Source organism: Glycine soja, chromosome 18 (assembly GCF_004193775.1).
Source record: "Glycine soja cultivar W05 chromosome 18, ASM419377v2, whole genome shotgun sequence".
Lineage (NCBI taxonomy): Eukaryota > Viridiplantae > Streptophyta > Magnoliopsida > Fabales > Fabaceae > Glycine > Glycine soja.
In genome coordinates, this window is record NC_041019.1 from 6279243 (window position 1) to 6301124 (window position 21882).

Here is a 21882-nt window from a genome sequence, read left to right on the forward strand (position 1 = left end):
TGATGCCCAAAAGTATTTGGAACGAATCAAAATACCAAAGGAAGAGAGGCATAGACGACGACAAACCTTTACAAGACATTGTTTCTCCCGACATTGTCTCCCAAGCAATATGGGTGGATATGATGAGTATTCTGTTATTGATCCTTACTACACTGAGCAGCAGCCGAATTGGTTTCCTACGATGCAATTCAACCTCAACAACTCTATGGGGGCTGATCAAATGGGTAGATGACATGGATATGTTAATGATAGCTTTTGAACGTGAAACTTGCTAGGACCTTCATAGCTTTTATTCAACTGCTAAACTATGGTTAAGTTCTTTATTATTTGTTGTTTTGTTCGTTTAGTTTAGTGTTGTGATGACTGTTTAAGTTACACATATGGTGGGAGTTCCCCACCTCTTTTAATCTCTCAGCAGCTCCTTAATTAGGTACAGACACGAGCTTCCCGCATATAGGTTCGCATAGTTTTGCAATATTGGGTTTGATTTGGTCCCCCAAGTGTTTTGTGTTTTGTCTATTCTTCTTGCCATCAATATATTTTGGTGTGCAGTTTTGGCCTTTGTAGGAAGTGGTATCAAGTAGTTGGGATTGTTAAAAATAATCTTAAAGAAAAAAGATCTTAAAAGTGATTAAAACTAACCGTATTTTTGGATAGAGTTAGTTATTAATAAAATTGATAAATATTTTATAATAAATAATAAGATGGTTAAAAAAAATTAACAAACCTAAACTTAAATTGTTTAGGTCAAACCAAAACTCAAATCAAGTTTAAATTTAAATTGTTCATGTGAAACCAAATTTAAAAAATGAAATCAAATGCTAATTTAGTTATAATACATTTTAAGTTCAAACCAAAGTTTTTTATTCTTACACCACAAATCTCAACTAAGGAATTTGGCTTATCAAATTTAGTACAAAAGTTTCTCTTAATTACATTTTATTTTCATTTATGACTTTTTAAACCTCAATTCTTTCCTTTCAGAAAAATTGAATTTAAAATTTTGTTGGAAGGAATCAATCCCAATTCTTTTTAGAGCAATATAATGTTGTTCTGTCAGACTCTTTTAATACTCCTAATTAATCGAAAACTGTTACAATTATTTTGATAGAAACAAAATGTAAGAGAGTAAAATTAATTTAAGACTTAAAATTTTAAATAACAAAATGTACTAGGGTAAGGTTCGCAACCATGTTATTTAATAAAGTGTTTGACAGAATGAAATTAAATAAAATGAAAATAAATAAAAATAAAATTTTTGAATTAAAATAAAATATAAGTGTATATTTAATTGAAATTAGAAATATTATATGCATATTTTAATACAAATTCAAATGATAGAAACATAATGAAAGTAAAAATAAGAATATAACTTTTTAACAAAATTATTGTTATTTCAAAAATATTTTTTTACTTGAAAATTAATCATAAACTAAAAGTATTTCACTTCATTTACGGTGGATTTCTATTCATTTTTAATTCTGTTTCACCGCAAACAAAAAAAAAAACGGCACCTTAGTCTTAGACTTACACCAACGTTTCTTTCCTTACTCCAACCGCTCTTGTAGAACATCAACCTTTTTCCCGTTACGACCGCTTCCAATCACATCAAACACGTGTTCTCCTTCTCACCGTTCCGAAACTATATAATCCCATTCTGCCACTAATTCATCATAATTTTGCCACCCCAGTGCTAAATCAAAATCTAAGCATCTACCCACTTTTAGTTCACGAGACTCTTTGCTTCCTTCACTCTCACTACTCTCTTTTTTTTTTTTGTCAACTTTCATAGGAGACAAGAAAAAAAAAAACTCAACTTGCATGATATTTTCTTGGGAGTTGCTAGGTGCACCCAGCATTATTGCTGGTGCACCCAGCAAATTTTAAAAACCCAAAACTGCCCCTGTACCTTTTTTCTCCTTTAAAAAGCTTTTTTATGTTTTAAAAATGGCACAATCCTTCTTTCTCCATTTTTGCACATCCTCTCCTTTGTTTTCTGTCTTTGGTGCGCAGTGTTTCGCCATTTCTTCGTTTCCTTGCGATCGGTTAAGTTTGGTGAAGGTGAAGGTACCGGTGTTCAGTGTTGCGGTGGTCGTCGGCGACATACGAGGTACGCATTTGCGTCATGGTACGTTCTGGTGTACGGTAGATCGTGCAGATCAAGTTGATCCGTAAGAAATTTACGGATCAACTTTATCCGCATGTTGATTTTAAAGCTACGGATCAAGTTGATTATTATGGATCAAGTTGATTTGCCAATCTTTTACGGATCAAGTTGATCTGCAAAAGACTTACGGATCAACTTGATCAGCTAACATTCTACATTTTTTGAAATTTTAACCTTTATTTAAGTTTAATTGTGTTTTTTAATTATTACTTTGTTTGTATTGTCATTTTTTATTTTAATTTTGTTTTTTAATTATTACTTTGTTTACTAATGATGAGTTATTATTTATAGTTTTGTATGTTATGTATAGTTCGGATAGGTGTTATATGTCTGTGTTGAAATTTTTGATTTATTGTTAAGATGGACGAAGATCAATGAATGTATGAAAATATAATGTCTGAAGAAGTGGATATGGATTATGAAAATGAAGAAGAATGTGGTGTGAATGAACCACATGTTGATTGTTTGGATACGTTCAATACTTCTCAGGTAATAATGTTCATGATTGTGAGTGATTTAATAAAATAAAATGAATATGTTGTAGGAAACTGAAATTATCTGGATTGGTTTGTAGGTGTTTGACAACCGAGAGGATGTTTTGCAGTGGGCTTGATCCGTTGCTCATGAAAATGAATTTGTGGCGGTGATTATAAGGTCTGACACAAACACATGTAGCAGAGGAAGGATTTCATTTGTGTTAATTGGCTGCGAAAGGAGTAACGAGTATAGGTGTAGGAAGAAAGAATTTGTTAGAAGAGACACTGAGACTAGGAAATGTAGGTGTCCCTTCAAGCTTCGTGGCAAGCCAGTGGTTCGAGGACAAGGCTGGATGGTGAAGTTGATTTGTGGAATTCATAATCATGAATTGGCCAAGTCATTAGTTGAACATCCATATGTCGGGTGATTGACTGAAGCTGAAAAGACACTTATTGCTGATATGACGAAGTCAATGGTTAAACCAAGAAACATTCTGCTGACTCTGAAGAAGCACAATGCTAATAGTTGTACGACCATCAAACAAATATACAATACAAGAAGTGCATACCGTTCTTCCATAAGAGGAAGTGATACTGAAATTCAACATCTAATGAACCTTCTTGAACGGGATCAATATATTCATTGGCACAAATTAAAGGATGAAGACGTGGTTCGTGATATCTTTTGGTGTCATCCTGATGTAGTGAAGTTAGTTAACGCATGTAATTTAGAGTTTTTGATAGACAATATCTACAAAACAAATAGGTATAGACTCCTACTGCTCGATTTTGTTGGGGTGACACCAACTGGGATGACATTCTCTGCCTGTTTTGCATATCTGGAGGGTGAACATCTTAATAATGTGGTTTGGGTTTTAAAACGCTTCCGAGGTATATTTTTAAAACGTGATGTCCTCCCTGGAGTTATCGTCACTGACAGATACCTAACATTGATGAATGCAGTGAAAACTGTATTTCATGAGTGTACTAATTTGTTGTGCAACTTTCACATAAACAAGAATGTGAAGGCCAAATGTAAATCGTTAATTGGTCAAAGAAATGATTAGGAATATGTCATGGATACCCGAGAAACTCTTGTTGATTATCCTTTGGAGCAGCAGTTTGATGAGTGCCTAAAGAAGTTTGAAATGGTTTGTTCACCTTGGCCAATGTTTGTTGATTATGTCAAGGATACATGAATAATCCCACACAAGGAAAAATTTGTTACCGCGTAGACGAATAAGGTGATGCACTTAGGGAACACAACAACAAACAAGTATGAAATTGTTCACTTATTTCTGTTAACGTTGATGAATTGATGGATTTTTATTGTTGTATATGTTTATTGTTATTTGTGTATTTGAAATGTAGGGTTGAATTTGCTCACTAGGCTTTAAAAAGAGTGTTATAGTCTTGGAGACTTATGCAGTGTCTGAGATGTCATGAACAACATGATGACACTACAACACACAAAAATTAGAGCATCATTTGAAACAAGAACACATGTTGTTGGACATGTCTTCAAAAAAATCTTATATAAGAGGCTTCTTGGAATGGTTTCAAGGTATGTTTTAAATCAGATTGCTGCTGAATTTGAGCGTGTTCACTATGCTGGCAAGAATCCTTCCACTTGTGGTTGTGTGATGAGAACCACGCACGGTCTTCCTTGTGCTTGTGAACTATCCAAATATGTTGTTGGTTGCATTCTGCTGAATTCAATCCATATGTTCTGGAGGAGACTCAGTTTTTCAGACCAAGGGTTATCTGAGCCCGAGATGAGCATCAAGGAAGTAATGAAAACAATATCCAAAAGATTTGAAGAACTTGATGTTTGTGGTAAGTTTACTCTGAAGACTAAGCTTTGTGAAATTGCATACCCTGATCAAAATTCGATGTGTCCTCCTCCAACAAAGGTTAACACAAAAGGTGCACTAAAGAAACCGATGAAAAGAAACCCAAGGTCAACAAAGCGCGATCCATCTTACTGGGAGTATGTACATGTTTTTCATTCTACGCAAAATAGCAATTCTTCAATGAAGCGTAGTGCATCATCTTTTGAGCAACCCAATCCAAGAAGGATCATGCCTATGTTGGATCAATTTCAGCCATTTATCTACAACTTCATTGATAACATTGTTGATGTCCAAGCTTATGGAAATTGTGGGTATCGATCGGTTGCCGGTTTATTAGGTATGGGTGAAGACTCTTGGTCGTTGGTCCGCACCCATTTGCTTATAGAACTTGGCAAATTCTCAGAAGACTTATCAAGCTCTTTGGTGGCACAGACAGATTTGAGAAATTAAGGATGTCACTACATGTTGATGGGTTAACCAAGGTATTTAATTTATGTTTTTTATTTTTAAGACTTAACTTTAAAATTAACTTCGACGTTTATATTTGTTTCATTCAGATCACTATGGATAAGTGGATGGATATAACCGACATAGGATATGTGATTGCATCAAGGTATAATGTAATCCTTGTATCTTTGTCTCACCAACAAAGCATGACATTCTTTCCTCTTAGAAGTCAACCACCAAGAGATTCTTCGGTGCATCACATAATTTGTATCGGTTACGTCTATGACAATCATTTTGTTCAGGTACATTGTAGATATAAAGTTTTTTTTTATATTTATGCAATTAGTTGTGTACGATTGAGTTAATATTTTTTTTTTGCATGTACGACAGATTTATTTAAAAGACCATTGTCCTTTACCGTCGGTAGCATTGTTATGGTCTAGCAATTGTCATCCTCAGGCAAAGCAGTGACCAACTCCATATATTAGTAGAATGCAGCATTATAGAAGCTTCACGATGTACAAAAGAGACTATGTTGACTTAAATGATGATTGAAAATGTACCTTTGAATGAATGATCATTTTGAATTTGAATCTGACATTAGAGTTATCTATCTTTGTTTATTTGTTATGTTAACATAAAAAATATTAGTTAATTGTTGTTTTTTCGAAAAAAAAATAATTGGTGCAACTAAAATAAAGTACGCATGTATGATAAATCGTTGTCTGAGTTGGCAATACATTAGGAAATGCAAGCGTGTTAACATAAAGCGTGACATGACACTGTAAGACTTGACTGAAATGCAAGCGTGTTAACATAAAACGTAACCGGACATTGTAAGACTTGACTACACATTGAAAAATGCAAGTGTGTTAACATAAAGCGTGTTAACATGTCACGTCATTGGTGTGGTTGACAACACAGACAGAAACCATGTGCATGCGTATGTATTTATTTTTAAAAATTGAATCAATGATACTGAAACTCATCTATATATATCACATAACCGAGCACTGTAAAAAATCAAACATTCATTCCTAACTCAACTCTTTGAACAAAGTATGACATTCTTGGGAGAAACAAGCAGTCAGACAATAATGAACTCCACATTAGATTTTATTTTTTCAAATGGTTCCATTGTTCACAACAACAGTGGTGTTTATTTTTAAACCTCCACTCCAATACCTTTTCGAGTACCTAACGCTTGTAATTTTCAAACGTTAAAAACCAGAATACACAATACCCTTTAGCTAACCGACGAACAATATTTGAATGAAATTTACTACCAGCAACCATTCATAGATATAGGTAACCATCTTCACTTTCAATGTATGCAACTGAAAAATGATGATGATGTTAACACAATGTTAATGTGTAATCATCAATTTTCAAGTGTTGGTCCGATTGAGTTATTATGCACCATTGGTAGAACACCATATGGTATATTAAACATACTTGAAGCCACTATGACCCCTACTCATGATGCCCTGCTATATTACAATGGGAGGTGGAACATGCCACGCCAAAATGAGTTTGTTGGTTACTCGTTCACAAGAAAAAATCTTAAAAAGTTTGACATTCCTTCTGGATGTACCATAGATGAACTGAAGGATTTGATCTAGCAAGTTGCGCCTCATGGGATTCCCCCTTATGGTATTCATGAAACACAAACGGTAAGACGATTGTTTTTTTGACAACCAAGTCACTATGAGTATTCAGATAAAATTATCAAATTCGAAATTATTGAACTGAAAACCAACGATGACGTGTTGAAGGTGTTAGTGCATTCTAACTACTGGAAAAAATTTGGGCCAATAGAAATTTTAGTTGTTTTTAGTAAACATGTAATCGAAATGGAAGATAATATGTCATTGTCGCAAAATTAGGATCACTTAGTTGTCGTATTTGATGCTAATTTTATTTATTTCGACTCTGTTGAAGTTAATGTAATGTTATTTTTATGTTTGGAATGATTTTACATTTAAATTTGTGTAAATCTTATGTTATTCATATTCAAAAATAAAATAAAATCACCTTCTAAAAAAAACAAAGACACAAGCTTCTTGCAGATCAAGTTGATCCGTAAGTCACTTGCGGATCAACTTGATCTCCGACAGGCTTACGGATCAATTTGATCCATAACAAGCTTGTGGATCATCTATGTCAACTACGGATCAAATATAGCTTTTGCGGATCAACAAAAACCTATGCGGATCACGTCATAACATACGCGGATCAAGCTGAATGAGCTGGATGCACAAAAACATTTTTAAAAATACACGGGGGATTTTGGCCTTTTCACGTAGGGTGCTGGGTGCACCAGCAATAATCCTGGGTGCACCTAGCAACACCCTATTTTCTTGCTTTTCTATGATCACCATTCACACACTCCAAACCCTTCCCTTCCTTTTCTATCTCTTTGTCTCTTTCCATATCTCAGTCTCACTTATGGTATCATTTAGCATCATATCTCTTGATTCCCTTTTGTGGCTTAGCAATAACTCTCGTGAAATATCTTCCCATATGCTTCCACACCCTGGTTTTCTTTTTTGCTTATTAGTCTCTTGTATTTCCACTTGCCCATTTCCTTAATTCTTGATATTGATAGATAGAAAGACAGCATTGCTTGAAGTTGGAAGAGGTAATTGCTCTCCCACTTTGGGGGCTTTTGTTCATGATTGTTTTGATTGGTGGTGGATAAAGTTTATAATTTTTGTGACAATTTGATAAGAGGGTAGTGGACAAAAAATTGTTTTTTTTGGTGACAGGAAAGAAAGAATTGGAAATGGCTGCTAAAGTAGAGGTTAATGGTGGTGGTGGTAAGAGTGATGTTTCTGCCGTTTCTGCCAAGGTTCCAGCAGTGGCACACCCATTGGCTGAAAAGCCTGATGAGGTTGCATCCAACATTAGTTACCATGCTCAGTTCAGTCCTCATTTTTCCCCTTTCAAGTTTGAGCTGGAACAAGCTTACTATGCCACTGCACAGAGTGTTCGTGATCGTCTCATTCGGGTACGATGATGTACTTCTTGGATTGGAATTTGGATGCCTATAATAATCATTTGTGAGTCAATAGTGTTTTGTTTATAAACAGTTAGGAGTATGCATGTGTTTCACTTTCATGTTATAATGGTGATTGATGATGTTGGTATCTCAATAGCAATTGAAGATTGACATCGGATAAAATGTGTGCTTTTTTTTCTTCCCTGTGATAGAGATCTAGCACTGCAAACTGATCATTACGCCAATTGTAGTGTTTCGGTGTATGGAAGTGAGCACACGTGTGTGCGCGTGTGAAGTGGTGAACCTTTTCACGGGCATGGATCCTGTCATGTCAAATTTTAACATGATAAAGTCGTGGGTATGAGAGGATCCATTCCCATCTTTTTATGCTTTTCCACGTGACAGCTTGATTCAGTAGCTTGAATTGAACTGGAATTTTGGCACATTTATAAATTCTGGTTGATATTTTTAATCAAGGTGCTAGTTGTGAATCATTTCTTTGGAATCTATTTAAGATAATACTACATAAATAAAGGGTAATTAAATTATGCCAAATACATTGAATAAGTTCTTCAGATTTTGTTAATAGGTTGTTCTCATCACTACTGGTTTAAGTCCAAGGTTGGTATACTTGAATTGTTTGTTTGCGTAGTAGGACTAATGCTGTTGTTGTACATTGATGATTACCCTTTCAGCAATGGAATGAAACGTACCTTCATTTTCACAAAGTTGATCCCAAGCAAACTTACTACTTATCGATGGAGTTCCTTCAAGGTCGAGCTTTGACCAATGCCATTGGAAATCTGAACATCCAAGATGCATATACCAATGCTTTGTGCAAATTTGGACTTGAACTTGAAGAAATAGCAGAGCAGGTAATAAAAAATTACAATCTGTATATGAAATTGAAAGAACACAGGCCTGCTGTATCTTATGCTAAAATTCAATTTTATTATAAAGAATGGGAGCAGCAAATACTGAACTCATTGCATCACTACTTTGTCATGCATTGAGACTTTAAATCATGCTGAAAACCAACTCGCCTTAAATCTTAAGTTATTCAATGGTGTTACACGAATGGTTTACATCACTAACACCAAGGATTTATTTATAAAGTGAAAGAAAACATGATTTATGAGAAAGGATGGTTTGTCTGTGCTTTTGATTCCTGGAAATATTTCAACCAATGTAAAATCATGCAAAAAAGCAAGCATTATGTGTTAAAAAGTTCAAAACGAAAAGGAATGTAGATAGGTAAATAGTGCAATGAGTATTGAGCAATCTTATGCTATCTTATGATTGTCAAATTATTTAAATGATAGATAACTCGTGAGGAGATTCATCCTAAATAATTTACTTGATTTCTATTTCTTAGACTTTTAATAACTATGGAATAGTTTTGATAAATTCAACAACCATTTTTGAGAATGAAAGCATTTTCCAAAAGTCTGCATTTCTTCATATGTATGGTTGGTTTTAATATCTAGTGTATAAAACTCATTTGCTGGACCATTAAACGTGCAACTTTGCAGGAGAAGGATGCAGCACTAGGAAATGGTGGTCTTGGTAGGCTTGCTTCTTGCTTTCTGGATTCCATGGCAACACTTAATTTGCCTTCTTGGGGGTATGGTTTGAGGTACAGATATGGGCTATTTAAGCAGAGAATCACCAGGGAAGGTCAGGAGGAAGTTGCAGAAGACTGGCTTGAGGTTTGGTTTGCCTCCTTTATTTTAAATCTATGGAGCTATTTCACAAATATCATGGGATACTGATGTGTAAAATCAAATGAAAACTAAACAGAAGTTTAGCCCCTGGGAAGTTGTGAGGCATGACATTTTGTACCCCATCAGATTCTTTGGTCATGTTGAGGTTAATCCTAATGGAAGGTAAGTGTAAATATACTGAGTTACTTTATAAAATCAGTTTTAGGCTATTGATTTATGACTATCTTTGATGGTGAAAACATAATCCTTTTTTCTTTAAATGATATGAAAGTACTTACAGTTTGGTGTTTATACCAGCCGAAAATGGGTTGGAGGAGAGGTAGTGCAAGCACTGGCTTATGATGTGCCAATTCCAGGTTACCAAACCAAGAACACTATCAGTCTTCGCCTCTGGGAGGCAAAAGCGAGTGCTGAGGATTTCAATTTATTTTTATTTAATGATGGGCAACATGATGCTGCTTCAGGGCTTCACTCACGAGCTCAACAGGTTGGTATCTGTGAATTCTCATTACTGTTCAAGAATAACTAGGTGGGTGCCTATTGTCTGTGAGTAGTATTTATAATAGATTAATAGTTGTTTTTCTACTTGCAAAGATCCTGTTACACATTTACAGTAATAAGAATGAAATTCTAACAGAGATAAGCATGCATTTGCCATTATATTATCTTAAAACAAATCCTGTTGATTTAGTTATGTCCCCAACCCCCATAATCCCCTCTCCTTGTCCTTGGTCCCTGTAAAAAAAAATCAAGCAAAAATTCTGTGAAGCAGTTCTATCTTAAATTTTTTATTTGTAGATTTGTGCAGTTTTATATCCTGGTGATACCACAGAAGGTGGAAAACTTCTACGGTTGAAGCAGCAGTTCTTTCTCTGCAGTGCATCACTCCAAGTAAGTTAAATCCACTTGATAATTTTCCTTTTCGTGTTAAGTGTTCCTTATAGTATTGTTCTTTGTTCTCATTCAAAATAAGAAGCTAAGATTGAAACTTTCAGCTGTGGTGGTAGGTGAGTGACTGTATAATGTTGATGTGATGTTATGTTAATTTAAAGTCTAGGATTCACCTTCATTTTGAAGTTTTAAGAGATATTATCAGTTATCACTAATTCACTATCCCCTCTTAGTCAATTGATGTAATAAACAAAATGTTCTAGTTTCTGTTGGGACTTAACTTAATGAATGCCTTAGCTGACAACCCTTTCTTCATGTAACAAAGAATGTACTAGTATTATGGATTTAATGGCATGGATTTTTTTCACATGAGAACCAATTTGGAGTCTAGTTACATAATTCATTCTTGCCAAATACCAAGAAATTAGGTTACGTCTTTTGTTTGACATCCTTTCCTTACTGTTGTCCATTCCTATCTTGAACCTATAACAGGACATAATATCCCGATTTAAGGAGAGGAGACAAGGGCCTTGGAACTGGTCAGAGTTCCCAACAAAGGTTGCTGTACAGTTGAATGATACTCACCCAACACTTGCAATACCAGAGTTGATGCGATTACTAATGGATGATGAAGGGCTTGGATGGGATGAAGCATGGGATGTGACATCAAAGTCAGTAAATTGTAGATAATGTTTTTAGGAATGGTTATTTTCCATTTTCTTTGTTCTACCACCCCTCACAGTTGTAGTGTATTATTACACCTCATTAACTTGCCACTAAAACATGATGCTACATCTTAACCAGGACTATTGCTTACACTAATCATACTGTCCTCCCTGAAGCACTAGAGAAATGGTCTCAACCTGTAATGTGGAAACTGCTTCCACGCCATATGGAAATCATACAAGAAATAGACAAGAGAGTAAGTTGCTCACCTTCCATGTTTCTTTTTTATTAACTCCATGAAAGTGGTACTGGTATATTTCAATATGGAAATCATGAAATGCTTGCAGTTCACTGCAATGATAAATACAACCCGATTGGACCTTGAGAGTGAGCTTTCCTCCATGCGCATCTTGGATGATAATCCGCAGAAGCCAGTAGTTCGGATGGCAAATTTGTGTGTGGTTTCTTCTCATGCGGTACGTGGTGCACTTTTTTGAAAGGAAAAAAAGGTCTCATCCATCTTACCATGTTCTTGTTTTAGATCCTCTTAAATCTCCAAAGTCAATGTGTTCCAATATTGGTTTAGGAAAAACATTAAACTAAATATTTTTAAACAACTTAAATCAAATTCCAGTTACAGTGTTACTCTAGCAAGTATATTTCCTGCATGTTGTATTATTTTCTCAAAGACTTCTTGGTTGTCAAGAACCTCTGTGAAGTTAAACTGGAATGCACAGTTCACTTGTATTTCCAAACTCAGCTAATGTCTAATAGTGGCATTGGAATAAAGGTTAAACTGAACATTTGAAATGAACGTGAATCAGAGTCTTGTTGAAGTGTTACTCTAGCAAGTAGCAAGCACATTACCTGTAAAGAGTGAATTTGCTCTCTTGGGTTTATGTCGTTGATCAATGAATACTACATTTATGCAGAAAATGGATTGACCAATCCCAAAGTAATCTTCTAACTAACACTACTGAGAAAGGCAAGAAAGCTACATACCAGGAGAAATAGTACAGTGGAAAGATACTACAATGAGAAAATAAGGGATAAAAAAAGGAGAAAATAGTGAAATATTAATGCAGATTTCATTAACCTTAGTGTATATTATTCTTGTGATGGTATCATGGTTCTTCAAAGCGAAGAATCTTTGTTAAATTAATATCGTAATATGCTCTATTCAAATGCTGTTGTCAATAGAAAAAGATCTGTTAAAATGCAATTTATCCTCTACCATCACTTCCTACCATCCATCTCACTGAAAAACTATAGCAAGGTAAGAGTAGTAATCTAAGAAGTAAGAACTAAATATGGTTAGTGCAGGTGTCCTAATTTATAAATTAATTATGTTGTCTAAGATATGGAATACCAAACAGCCTTTTATGGCTCTACATGACTCAGCCTTTTATGGCTCTACATGACTCGGCCTTTTATGGCTCTACATGACTATTTACTCAATGTTCTATACTTATCCAACTTACTCCATTTTCTTAATTATTATTTTTCTTTTATTCCTATAACCCTGTTGTTTATGTTTGTGAAAATTGAATTTGATTTACTTCTTGGTGTCTATCTCTTTGTAGGTGAATGGTGTTGCTCAGTTACACAGTGATATACTAAAGTCAGAATTATTTGCAAATTATGTTTCAATATGGCCAACAAAGTTCCAAAATAAAACCAATGGGATTACACCTAGAAGATGGCTCCAATTTTGCAACCCTGAGCTAAGCGGGATAATCACCAAGTGGTTGAAAACTGATAAGTGGGCAACCAATCTTGACTTGTTAACAGGTCTCCGACAGGTAAGTACCCAAATGCTTAGTCTCTACAGTAACTGATTCCTCGTACTAGTTCACTACAGTATTCTAACATTAAATTCCTGGTATGTTTTTTACCTGTAGTTTGCTGACAATGAAGATCTGCAAGCAGAATGGCTGTCTGCAAAGATGGCTAGTAAGCAGCGCTTGGCACGGTATGTTTTGCAGGTGACAGGGGAGAGCATTGACCCAGATAGTCTGTTTGACATTCAAGTCAAACGTATCCACGAATACAAGAGGCAGCTACTTAACATTCTTGGTGTGATTTATAGATACAAGAAGCTAAAGGTATGAGAAACAGCCTGGTGTTTTTTTTTAAGACAACAGCCTGCTGTTTGGTAGGGTAAGTTTGTGATATGCCAATCTTTCTAATTTACCAATATTTTGTTTTACCACTTTTAACCCATATTCATGATGAGTCATGATCATCTGTGTCCTTATCCTCGTACCAGAGCAGCTATTTTAACGTTTTAGTTTTTGCACATTAATATTTAGCAACGTCGGTCTCATACAAATTCATCAACACTGTCTAGTATAGTATTTCATCTGCTTTAATGTAGAAGATACCAATATACTGTCAGATGTATTTTTAAAATACCCCAGTATTATACAAAATATATGCTCTATGCTGAAGATAATCATTATAACTTTAATAGGAGATGAGCCCTGAAGAACGGAAAAAAACTACTCCGCGCACAGTGATGATTGGAGGAAAGGCATTTGCAACATACACAAATGCTATCAGGATAGTCAGGCTGGTGAATGATGTCGGTGCCGTCGTCAACAGTGACCCTGAGGTCAATAGCTACTTGAAGGTAACTTAATTTTGTTCAATTTCCTAGATAAAGTCCTTTCGTTTGGAAAATAGAAAAATTTAGGATACTATTTTTCTGTATATTATCATATACTTATCTGCTTATGATGGTTCCTTGTCAAGTACTTGGAGTAGACTTATTATATGTATATTTTCCCAATGGATTGCAATAAATGTTTATGATACTCTTATTTTGACCAATGTAAAAGACGAATGGGGAAACTTTTAGATCTGTGGGACTATAGCTAGATTCATAATTTTATATCTGCCTTGATTACTTGACTTATCATCCTCATATGCATACATGTCTACTGCATGAACACAAGCATCATGTATCTGCATGATTATTAAACTTATTCTTAGTGGGGAACAAAATCTAAACTGTTTTTATTAAACTTTTTTGTCAGGTTGTGTTTGTTCCAAATTACAATGTGTCTGTGGCAGAGGTGCTGATTCCAGGAAGTGAGCTTTCTCAGCATATTAGCACTGCAGGCATGGAAGCAAGTGGCACAAGCAACATGAAATTTTCTTTGAATGGGTGCCTTATAATAGGTACCTTAGATGGAGCCAATGTGGAAATCAGGGAGGAGATTAGTGAGGAGAATTTTTTCCTTTTTGGTGCCACAGCAGAAGATGTCCCTCGACTGAGGAAGGAACGCGAGAATGGACTGGTATGCAGTTCAATTGATGCATGTTTTGCTACCAATTATTTTCCATGAAATGATAGCTTTTTTCTTTTCCAAGTCTTTCAAAATGGGTTGCAATTTGCAAAAACAAACGACTATTTTTTTTCAAAATAGCTAATTCAATTTAAACACATGTAACTTTAAATTCCTAGAAAAGTAATTCTATTAACATCACCGCATTTTTCTATAGTTTAAACCCGATCCTCGATTTGAAGAGGCAAAGAAGTTTATTAGGAGTGGGGTGTTTGGAAGCTATGACTATAATCCATTGCTCGAGTCTTTGGAAGGAAATTCTGGTTATGGTCGTGGTGATTACTTTCTAGTTGGTCATGACTTCCCAAGCTACATGGATACTCAAGCAAAAGTTGATGAAGTGTATCGGTAAGACTAAATCTCGTAGACATTTTCACGTTTTACTTTCCTCTACTTGTTTGTCATCAAAATAAAACCCTTTTTGTATAGTTACATAAGTATACAGCCATATTACCTCATTAAAGCAAAATTGTTAACCGTTTTTAGAATCTTAATGTATGGACTTTGAACTTGCTAGCATGCATTCAAAATGGTTTAGTCAAACTATAGTGCTTGATCTTAATCTCATTCATTTGTACTATGTCAGCCTTGTCTGCAAATTTTCACATAAGCCTACTGCAAAGTTGGTGTTTAGTGTTAACAATTTTCACCCTATTAATATGAGGTTTTAATGGTGACTGACAATCACATAGGCCAATAGTTTCAGACATAGTAATAGGAACTAGGAAGGATTGAAGAAAAGTATGGTCTGGTTCTGAATATATTTGTAGCTCTAAAACTTTAAAGTTGTCCTAATTATATGTTTTTATTTGTCTGATTTGCTTGCAGTGATAGGAAAAAATGGCTAAAAATGTCCATCCTAAGCACTGCTGGGAGTGGAAAGTTCAGCAGTGACCGAACAATTGCTCAATATGCCAAGGAAATTTGGAACATAGAAGAGTGCCGCGTGCCATAATTTCTGCTGGATGTGTCTCTTGCACTCAAGTTACTGTATAGCACAAACAGAATGATAAATATAAAGAAGTGAAAAATAAAAATTAAAAATAATTTACTGAAAAGAGAAAGTGAAGAAGATTTTAGCTTTCTGTAATATTTAGTTTGTCATATAAGATTTCAGCTGTATTCTTACATTAATTGCTCTCTCGACAGATAGAGCTTTCTATATGCAAATAAATCTATAGTTTCATGTTCTGTTTTTCAATTAATGTCAATTTACTTAGCCTTCCAAGTTTGAGTATTGTTTTTCATCTTTGTAATGAACATTCTGGTTCAGTCGAATAAAATCCTGTTATAGAAAGTTTAAATGCAGTAATTATTGACATGGGTAAATTACCTTCGCATCTTTTGAAAATGAGAAATTTTCAACTTATACTTATCCTTTTTAAAAATAAAGAAATTCCACCATTCTCTTCTAAAAGATAAAATGTGTAATATTTTAGTTTATATAATCAGAATTTCTTAGTGGCAAAGAGAAATTATGAATGAGTTTTCCATGACTTTTTCTTCTCAATGCAGCTTTCAACTTCATTGGCAGTTAATTTTAATTAACTTACTGATTTCAAGACTTCATCTTTTGAATATTTCAATTTACTTCATCTTTTAAAGATTCCAATTTTAAATTAGTTGTTGATGGACACAAGGGAGTTGGAAAAACGGAGAGAAAGACAGAGACATGTTTTTATTAAGATGAATTAAAATGTTCCATACATTAAACTGTCAAGTCTAAAATTAGTATAATTTTTAAATGAAAAAGAAGACAGTGAAATTTAGTTATCCTTAGAAAGTAAAAATGTAATTTACCTACTCTATTGATATCAGCCTAACGAATTCACTAACTTGATCCCTTAAATTATTTTGTGGCATGCTCTAAAAATGTTGACATGTATTTTGAAGACGCTGATTAAAGAATCAAAAGTGAAGTTGTATAGAAAAGTGTATAATTTTTAAACAACTTTATTAATTTCTTAATCAATGCATTATTAATTATGAAAGATGGACAATTCACTTGTGTGAACTATTGGCGTATAAGATACAATTCTCACACAACACTTACCTGACAAGTATAAAACACTTCCCATTGTATAAGTAAAAGAAAATAATTGGTACATACACTTAAGCTAACACCTCAAACACTTGAGTAGGGAATCCGGAAATAACTCCTCTGTCATATTAACTCTGCGATACTAGACAGATTCAGTAGGAGAGATAAAGATTCAAGGGCGTGAGAGTTCTTGAATGTAAGGGACAAGAACAAGGGGTTCTTTGTTGTATCTCATTTCAATTCTGTTTTCATAATTGAGCTACTATTTCTCATGGATGTAGGCTACATTGGCTAAACCACATAATTGCATTGTGTTCTTGCTTTTGGGTTTTGCTTTTTTTTAATTGTTATTCTTGGCTTTGGTTTAGTTTATTGTTTTCTTGGTAGTTTCTGTTTCTTTCTTCTTGATGGGTAACATAGAACCAACCTCTTTAATTGTAGATTTTGGGCCTGTTTGGGTAAGCTTTTTTAGAAGCACTTCTAAAAGAAGAAAATAAGAAAAAAAAAGATGAGATGAGCTTTTCCATAAGCAAAAATAAGCTCTTCATGAATTAATTTTTAGAAGCTCACCAATATAACTTCTCTAAAAGATGAGATGACATCTACAAATTAGCTAATGGAAAACTCATTTTAGCTAATGAAGAATCTCATTTCATTTTTTTCTTCTTATTTTCTTCTTCTAGAAGTACTTCTAGAAAAGCTTACACCCAAACAGACCCTTTGTTGGTTACTTCTCGTTGTTTCTCTAGTCATGGGCATAAAAATATGCAATTTTTTATTGGCTTTGTCAATAATTGTGGTTAATGCGTTTCTCATTATATTGAGATTTTCAGGTTTAGAACTAAATATTGTAGGCACTGCGTATCTAGTATTCACATAAAAAAAAGGACTATGCATTTTAGTACTTGGAAATATCAGCAAGTGACAAATAAACAAGATGGTACATCAATGTATAGTCTCCCAAGAGAAGACAAAGTACGCATGCAACTGCCTCAAAAAAGGAGTTCAGCAAAAATTGATTGAGAAATGTCTCAATAAAGTAAATTAGCTAGATACAGTAAATTTTTTTACCAAGGACAATGATATATAAAAATAAGATAATACTTTATGTTAATTATTAAAAATCTAATTTATTTAAAAGAGAATATTGCTCTGTGCAAATTAAGTACAACAAAATACACCACCTCACTCACATAAATGTGTATCTGTGCATGTGTGTTTGTAGTATTTTTTTTTTAATATTTATAGTTGGGCATTTGGGTGCAATGCATGTGGTGAGCATGCGTGTTATTCATTTTACCTCTAGAAAAGCTGGTTGTGTATATACACGTTTGTTATTTATTTTTTAACCTTTAGTAAAATTAGTTGTGTTTTATTTATTTTTTAATCTTAAAAAAATAGTTGTGCAAGTATGTTATTCATTTTTTATGTGCAGGTGATGCGTGTCATGTTTGTAACTGTGTAATTTATTCCTTAATTTTTAAAAAAGTTAGTTACAGATGTTTATGTTATTTATTTTTTTAATTTGCCTTTTACACTTTAAAGCGATCCACTCATGGATTGTCATGTAAACATGGACTTTACATCCATATGGCACTAAGCACGGCAGTAAATAAATATTATTATTTTGACAATGAGAATCATTATCATAAAAAAAACGTCAAAAATTAGGTTAAGAAAGTGAATATATCTTACTTAAAAGATATAACTTTGTTTTTATTTTGGGATTATTTTGAAGAAAAAAACACTAATATTGGATTAAGATTTCAAAGGATTTTAAAAGACTTTTTTATGATTAAAAAGTCTTGTGGTATTCAATCAAGACTTTTATAAAATATAAACAAATCTTGTGGTATTCAATTAAGACAATAAAGATTTTTTTTCAGGGCAACAAAATCTGTTGGTATTCAATTGAGATTTCTTACCACTTTTAAAATGTCTTTTGGTATTCAAAAGTAAATAGATTTTGATGGATTCTTTGGTGGAATGGATTTTGAGAGACTTTTTAGTTAGAAATACACATAAAATACTCCTCCAACAATCTCACCCAAACCCTTGAGACTTTTCTTCATAATCTTCCAAAGACTTTTTCTTCTCCTGCCGAACAAGACACAAACCACTATCAGGTTCATTCTCTTACAACTTTTCAATCAATTTTACCTATTTTTTTAATGGCAATCGATAGTCAATATTGTTCATACTATATGTATATTACGCAAATCAAAAGAAAAGGGTGTTGTATATGCTTCAAGATTTCGTATTCATATTGTTTTCAACGTCCAGGCAATGAATATGCATCAAAAGAATGGCAATTGATATACATCAAGATTTCATATTGCTTTTTTTTTAGTACTGTATATGCAAATCAAAATAAAAAACTCTTTTTTTTTCTATTTCTTCAACTTGTTTTTTTACAACGTCCATTATATATATGAGTCTTGATTGTTTTCCGATAGTTTTCCCATTATTTTCTTGTGTTATTATTAAAATGTTAATTATTAATGTGTTATTATTATTTTTTTGACAGCGTGTTATTATTATTATTATTGTGTTAATAATATTTTAATTGTTATTGTGTTATTATTATTGTTATTTTGTTAATAGTTTTTTTTTTAAAATGATTTTATGATATATGAGTATTATTTTTATGATCATGAACCCATTGTTCAAACACAAGAACAGGAACGAGAAGATGCTAATATATGGAGGACTAATATAGGTTCAGATATGTGGAGAAATGCTAATAATTAGGCGAACATGAAGTGAGAATCACTTTGTTATTATTTTTTTAGGCAATAATGACTGTTATTAAAAGGTTTAAAATTTCTATCGTTTTTATTTTCTTTATTCAAACATTATAATTTATTTATCATCTTTTTCATTCACTTTTGTAACTTCCGTTATTTTTTTGTTTAAAATGTATTAATCTTTCAAAATCTTAAAAATCCATAAAGTACTTTGAAATCTTAAAAATCTGTGTTAGAAATCCATTAAAATCTTGGGTTAAGAATCCTGATTGTAAAAAGTCTTTTAAAAAAATCTTTTAAAATCCCACAAAATCAATACAATCCCACATAATCTTTTAAAATCTTCAAGATTGTTTTTGTCAAAATATTCTCTCAAAATCCCAATCCAATACACCCCCCTAAGTACACAAGAATATGCAAGTATCATTTGTGGGTGGGTGTAACGTTTTGGTGTGGTGTCTTATATTTTAGACATTAATAGTTGTAGAGTTTGTGCTTTATAGAGGAAAACAAATGTCAGATCATTAGATAAATTTGTTTCATGAGCAACAAAACAATTTAAGAAAAATATTAGTTGGACACTTAAAATGTTAATTGACACCTAATAAAAAGAGATAAAAGAAAAAATAATAATAATAAATGTTATTGGTGATATGATATGATAAGAAAACTGATAATTGAATCGAATCATCTCAAGATCCTTAGATCTATTTTAAACATATGAAGATTAAAAGTTACAACATTATATCTTTCTCTCAAACTTTATTTAGGATCAATATAATAATTAATCACTTAATAAAAAAATTCTTACTAAAATCATACTAATAATAAAAATGTATTTTTATTTTTTTTAATTATTTCAACCATCTAATTGACCTTTATACATAAATTAATAGGAATTTAATTATACTAACAATGCATATATAGATTTTGTCATTCAATTTAAAACTACCATACAGTGAAATTATTAATTTTTATAACATTGTACTTTGACTAATTGTTAAATGATTTTTTTACATCAATTGTTGAATATTATAGATATAACTTTGTACAAAATTAGTTATTGTTAGTCTTTCTATCTCTCTACCTGAGAAGTTGAGACCTAGAATCCTTATGAAATCCTGATTGATTTTCCTCTTTTAATCATATCTCTTCTTTCCTTATCCATGATCAAACTGTGAGATATATTCCTTGGCTTTCCTTTTTGAGAGTTACCTGAATATGACAACTGAAGAAATACCGTACCAAACCTAAATAACCTTCATCTTCATGATGAAGGTTCCAGAATTTAACATACCCATAGAAGCCATTTCGCAAGAAGATTTTATGCCTGGTAGGAAGGTTCCTGAGGTAATAAAGGAAAGTATGTCACTTATATGGAGGCAGCCGGATACTTTCCTTTTCTAGTTCTACGTTGATATTTAGAAAGCTATGAAGGGAAACCTATGGAGTTTTGACAAGCAATTGCTCATCCGAGGAGTCATCAAAAAATGGCAAAAATCCAGCAAGTGTGTCGTTATTTGACGTTTCATTTTGGATACAAATTCCCGGACTTCCTATGGGATACATGTCTCAGGGTGTGGGTCAAATATTGGCAAGCATATTGAGAAATTCTTAGAATATGATGAGAAGAACTCAAATTATTGGCGTCCTTATATGAGAATTCACGTGTAACTTGATGTTCGAAAGCCTTTGAAGAAGACATCAAGAATAAGGAAGCCGGGAAAAGAGAAGTAACAGAAGTTCAACATAAGTATGAGAGGTTAGGTCCTTTTTTTTTATCTTTGTGGTCTAATGCGGCACATGGATGATAGTTGTAGGATCTTGCTTAGTCTTCAGGAGGATGATGGAACAAGTTGAGCCGAGGAACTCCTTGACAACAAGTTCTTCTCCAAGGAAATGGACAGAGTTATTAGCCTCTTTATTACAGATTTTTTTTTCGCAAATACACTCTTTTTCCTGTTTTTTCTCAATATATGCAATTTAATTCTCAATTTATACTATTTGGACTTTGTGCTTTGATTCACACTATTTTACAAATGAATCTGACTAAAGAGATCCGACAGCTATAAACTCAAATGAACGTGAATATATTATCTCTCCTCTTTGTTTTTCTTTTAAAATTTAAAATATTATAAAATATAAATATTATATTATATAATTCTTTTAATTCGCTTTAAAATTACTTATTTCTTAAATTAAATTTTATAATTTTTTTTAAAGAAAATGATATTATTAAATATAATTATTTTTGTTTTATTATTTAATTTACTTAACATATTTTTTAGGTGAATATTTTTTATTTAAAATATGATATTAATAAATATAATTAATTTGTTTATGTCATTAGATTTAATTAAAAATAATAAGACTTTTTATTTAACAATTTATTTATAGAAGAACATTATATTACATTATTAATAAAATAATTAAACAATTACACTTGGCTAAAGAAAAATTTAAGATAGACATATATTAGGACAATTATTTCTGTTATGATCATGTTGCCAGCAAATTTC

General features: G+C 32.9%; 1 protein-coding gene across 1 annotated transcript; it reads left to right on the forward strand.

Moving 5' to 3' along the window:
• Positions 1-7351: 7351 nt before the first annotated feature.
• LOC114396117 (alpha-glucan phosphorylase, H isozyme-like) lies at positions 7352-15809 on the forward strand. The gene is made up of 16 exons (XM_028358013.1): positions 7352-7584; positions 7712-7953; positions 8640-8819; positions 9477-9653; positions 9745-9830; positions 9966-10155; positions 10467-10559; positions 11052-11230; positions 11364-11481; positions 11573-11701; positions 12809-13027; positions 13127-13330; positions 13699-13857; positions 14264-14527; positions 14733-14923; positions 15404-15809. Exons 2-16 carry the CDS (start codon positions 7729-7731, stop codon positions 15528-15530), a joined length of 2541 nt encoding a protein of 846 aa, XP_028213814.1. The 5' UTR covers positions 7352-7584; positions 7712-7728; the 3' UTR covers positions 15531-15809.
• The last annotated feature ends 6073 nt before the right edge of the window (positions 15810-21882 follow it).